At 50.5% G+C, this 4,434-nt stretch overlaps 1 protein-coding gene across 1 annotated transcript; it reads right to left on the bottom strand.

Annotated features, from left to right (window-relative positions):
- Nucleotides 1-1,040: 1,040 nt before the first annotated feature.
- Nucleotides 1,041-1,643, bottom strand: LOC123396369 (LRR receptor-like serine/threonine-protein kinase ER2). Its single transcript, XM_045091323.1, has 2 exons — nt 1,187-1,643; nt 1,041-1,090 (listed from the first exon to the last, which is right to left on the bottom strand). Exons 1-2 carry the CDS (start codon nt 1,380-1,382, stop codon nt 1,041-1,043), a joined length of 246 nt encoding a protein of 81 aa, XP_044947258.1. The 5' UTR covers nt 1,383-1,643.
- Nucleotides 1,644-4,434: the final 2,791 nt, after the last annotated feature.

Raw genomic sequence — 4,434 nt, 5'->3', positions numbered from 1 at the left:
TGTCATATCATAATCCACATGTAGCACCACCTAATTAAATAGACATACTACAAATCTAACTTATCTTGTCAAGATGCCACATAATCTTGCAAAATTGACATAACTAAGTTTTTCTCTCATAGCAACATGAGTGAGGTTAATTTGCCTGACACAAAGTTGCGAGATACAAAAAATTCCTAATCCTGAATCTTGATAAACACTGCATGAACGACTAATCCTGAAGCTAGCTTGCAACTTGTAATGATCAATGAAGCAAGAGTACTTGATCCTTAAATTTTTAATCTATCATGAGTGAACTCTATACATCTGTCAGTATATGTTTCGAAGAAACGCCTAATCCTAATAGGAAACATACACGAGAGGCGGGGGGACGAACGGCTCACCTGCACGACCCGCAAGGCGAAGGACGGGCGCTGCACGGGATCCCCGGCCAGCTCGAGGATGCGCTTGTGCGTGAGCACGTCCTCCGCCCTCTCCACGTTCACGTCCATGGCGTAGCTGCAGCGCAAACCCCGAAAATAATACTAAAGATGTTCATTGCGTATGAAGTGATATCCAATGGTAACAATCTTGCAGCATATACACTGACTAATAAAATATACATGGTCGTGTGAAGTGAATGTATAGTCTTAGGAAGGAAGAAATTGCAGTTGAAAAATAGCTCTAATACATGGCAATATAATAAATCCAGCAAACATCTTTGATGCCATCCTAGCACCACATGCTGATATTGCTTTGTATACACATATCTCAAAACATTTTTCGTTTCACCGCAGTAATACGCATGCCTTCCAAACTAGCAGCCGCACAGGGAAGAATGACATCCGAGGCAGGCAATTCGTCGAGCACCTACCAGGCACAACCCCGACAGCCACAATAGTAGCAAACGAGAGGGACGGCACAGGCTGGAGGTGCAAGAACCGACAGAGGGGGTTGGTGGCGGTGAGGGCAGGTGCCGTACCAGTAGAATGCCTTCATGGAGGGGACCTTGTCGACGAGGCCGGCGTAGCCGCTGATGAGCCCGGACAGCCGCTCCGGCATCACGTCCTTGATGCCCAGTTCCTACACTTCTGCCCTGGATTCCTTTCTACTGTAGTGCACAACATCACAAATGAACAATGAAGCAAAATAGAGAATGTCCGTGTCATTAAACCATGGAAGCGACGAGGAGCTCCTCGGACTAGACCGCGAACGTCCCCGAGCTCCGGTGGCAGCGTGCCCTCCAGCCGGTTGCCGGCGAGCGAGAGGTAGCGGAGGGAGCTCATCCTAGACATCACCTTCCCGGGTACCCCGCCGGCGAGCGCGTTGCCCTCGAGGTAGAGCTGCTGGGGGCGCGTGAGCCGCGAGAGGGTGCTCGGGACGGTGACCCCGATCCGCCCCATGTCGCGGATCACCAGGGCCTCCAGGAACTCGAGGCCGCCGGCGAGCGCGTTGCCCTCGAGGTAGAGCTGCTAGAGATGACTTTGCCGTCAGCTCCTCGTCCCCATCGCCCCCTCCGTCCGCCGCCGAGGGCGACATCGACACCACCGACAGAGGGCGTGTAGCTCCTCGGGTTCAGGGAGCGGCTGCCGGCGGAGCACCAGGTGGGGGCAACGGCGGTGGTGTTGGGGCCTGGGCGGCTTCGTCGGAGATGGGGAGGAGGGAGGACTTGATCGGGAGGGGGCGGGGATGGGGAGGAGGTGGCGGCAGCGAGGAGATGGGGAGGAGGGAGGGATCTGAGCTAGGGTTTGGCTGTGGGTGGGGTTTTCTTTTTTTCTTTTTTTTCTGTAAATACATGGATGGATGGATGTGAGATGGTGAGATAAATGGATGGATGGATGTGTGCCATGTCATTGATCCGTGGGAAGAATTCTGATCAGTTAGAACATGTTACGACATTTTTACAATCGTCGTAAAAGTTATGACGATCTCATCTTATGCGGTTACAACATTTTGACTCACATCGTCGTAATTTATATGTAGATTTGATCCCCTCAAACGGTTTACGATGATCTCGGATGAATTCGTCATAGATTTATGATGAATTCGTCAACGACATTTTAAAAAACATCACATATGAGCATATTTCTTGTATTGTGTAGTTATCCGGAGACGAGAGGGAAAACGGGCGGCCCGACAACGAGATTTAAAACACCGAAAGACGTCCGATGATAGATCGAATACGGTGCCGCTACGGTCGACCGTTCGAGAACTAGACGGACTCCGATTGCGACGAAATTTCAGAGGCGGCCTAGCTATAATATATTAAGACCGCACGGCACGTTCCAACCCAATCGGAGAAAGTTTTATACACACCTTTGAAAATAAGATTTAAACGATGCCGCGGGCGTGTGCGTGTGCGGTCGGGCTCAGAACGGACAACGACGAGAACTGGCAACTAACAACAGATGCAAGTTTGAAAACTGGCGGCAACGGGATGCCGATGCAATGATGATGATGTGCAAGATGCGATGATGATGCGGCAAATAAATAACCACACGCCAAAAACGAAAAAAGGGGAATCTTCTGGAACGTCGGTCTTGGGCTGTCACACCCCCAAACTCCATCACACACCTCTCAGCCTTCATCATAGTCTGTGAAGCGTTTCTAGGGGTTCAACCCCACTTTGGCCTATGGTTGAAGGTCATCACATCAAGCCCAAAGTCATCAATGGTGATCAAGCACACTATGGGGGAGCGATGATCAACAAGCTTGCTGGAGCCAAATGGCCAAATGGCACCTTTATAGACACCATCAAGGCATGACAGAAAGAGTGGTTCTACATCACCGAGCCACGCCGCATCGGGGAGGCAGCTCGTCCAACATTCAGATCCAGCCCTCCCACATGTCTTGTGTCCTGGATGGAAAAGGCCCTGGATTGGGGGAGACATAGAGGTGAAGGATCTCAGAAAGAAGATCTCCAATCTACTAGCAAAGAAGACTGAGCTTACCAACGTAATCGAGGTAATGCTCCGTCGCCGCCTTCTCCCGTTCCGACATCGGTCCATCATGATGTGGGATCACAATCCAGAGGACCCGGATAATGCGGCACGCACTGTGCTAAACTTTTTCCGCATTACCTACTAGAAGTTGTGGAAGGCGCTTTTCAAAGCACAGAAGTCTTGGCCCACCTAGGAGGAAGACATAGGCCTTTTCGTTTTTAACCCTTCTGGGCCAGTAAGGTTTTTATCACATCCTTAGTTTTCATCCCTTCCTCTTAACAAGGTACTCACTTCTTCCTTCTCCTGTGCTTGTAGATCTGGCTAAAAAACACTAAGAAGTTCAACTATCTGGCGCCTTTGCCCAAGGACAATATGATTCCACTATTGGCGGACATATTGGTCGAGAAACCATACATGACTCCAAGAAAGGAGGAGGAGAAGAAATGGAAGAAAAAGATCTGAGAGGGTCTTCAGTCCAAGGGTCCACCAAACACTAGGTCCGAGGAGACGTTGGCTCCCTCCAACCTAGAGGGAGATGAAGAAGATGAGGAGGAGGAGGAGGTGAGCGACTCCTCCCATACGAGGAAGAGAACAACGTCCGAAGACGGCGAGGGAGATCCAACTCCCGTTGCTCCGAAGAACCAACGTACGGCCGCCATGACCCTATTTTAAGACGTTCTTGACTTAGATGAGGAGTCCGAGGATGAAGCACCAGTCCCTCGAAGGACCCTGAGGGTGAAACCCCAAGCACGAAGGTACTTATCAAAAATCTGAATACTCCATTCTTCTAAATGATGTGGATCTAACAACTAGGCCCGTTTTCCGTATGGCGGCCCGCAGCGTGACTTCCCCACCGATTAAATTTCGGTGTGGGATTCTTTGCCAGCCAATATGGTTGAAAGCGGGACTGACTCTCCCAACACATCTTCCCCTCCCACCGAGGAGATCAGGGAGGTGGTATCTCAAGAAGTACCCCTTGTGCCGGAAACCAAGGTCGGGGGCGACGATATTATGGTCGAGGCTGAGACCTCAACCACAAAGGACCAGGAGGATGAATTCCTCATGGAAAGAAACGAAGGAGGATCCGGACCATCTAGGTCTCCTCCGAAGACAACTTTGGAGGCCCCTCCATCTCCGGCCCAGTTAGTAGTAGTTTAGCCGCGATGGGAGATTGCTATGCCACACCCGGAGCCATCCGCAATGGAGCAACTCCGAACCGGGTGGCCAGCCATGAGGAAGGAGGGTCTCCATGAATCTTCCATTCCCGAAGAGTGCCGCACGCATCTGAGTGCGGTATTAAAAAGCATTCAGTCCGATGACAGCGGTCTGGAGGAAGCGTTCGACGTGGTGCTAGCAGGCATCAAGGTAATTCACACACTCTTTTCCTTTACAAAGTGAGTCTATTGTTTGTATTATCTATAAGCAATCTTATGCTCAATAGCCCCCGAGCGTTGTGTGAGTTAGAAAAACTCACACGGGGGGTCCGAATAGTTCAAAAAAAGGTTGCATGTAG

The sequence above is a fragment of the Hordeum vulgare genome, chromosome 5H, assembly GCF_904849725.1.
Source record: "Hordeum vulgare subsp. vulgare chromosome 5H, MorexV3_pseudomolecules_assembly, whole genome shotgun sequence".
In the NCBI taxonomy this organism is placed as follows: Eukaryota; Viridiplantae; Streptophyta; class Magnoliopsida; order Poales; family Poaceae; genus Hordeum; species Hordeum vulgare.
The sequence above is the reverse complement of the archived record's forward strand: the minus strand, read 5'-3'. Positions and strand labels throughout refer to the sequence as shown.

Excerpts from the sequence above, each read along its gene's own strand:
- LOC123396369 (XM_045091323.1), bottom strand. The coding sequence starts at position 1,382 with ATGGGGCGGATCGGGGTCACCGTCCCGAGCACCCTCTCGCGGCTCACG. Across the intron at positions 1,091-1,186 it reads GGAGCTCGGGGACGTTCGCG|TAGAAAGGAATCCAGGGCAG; the intron begins GTCTAGTCCGAG and ends TGTGCACTACAG.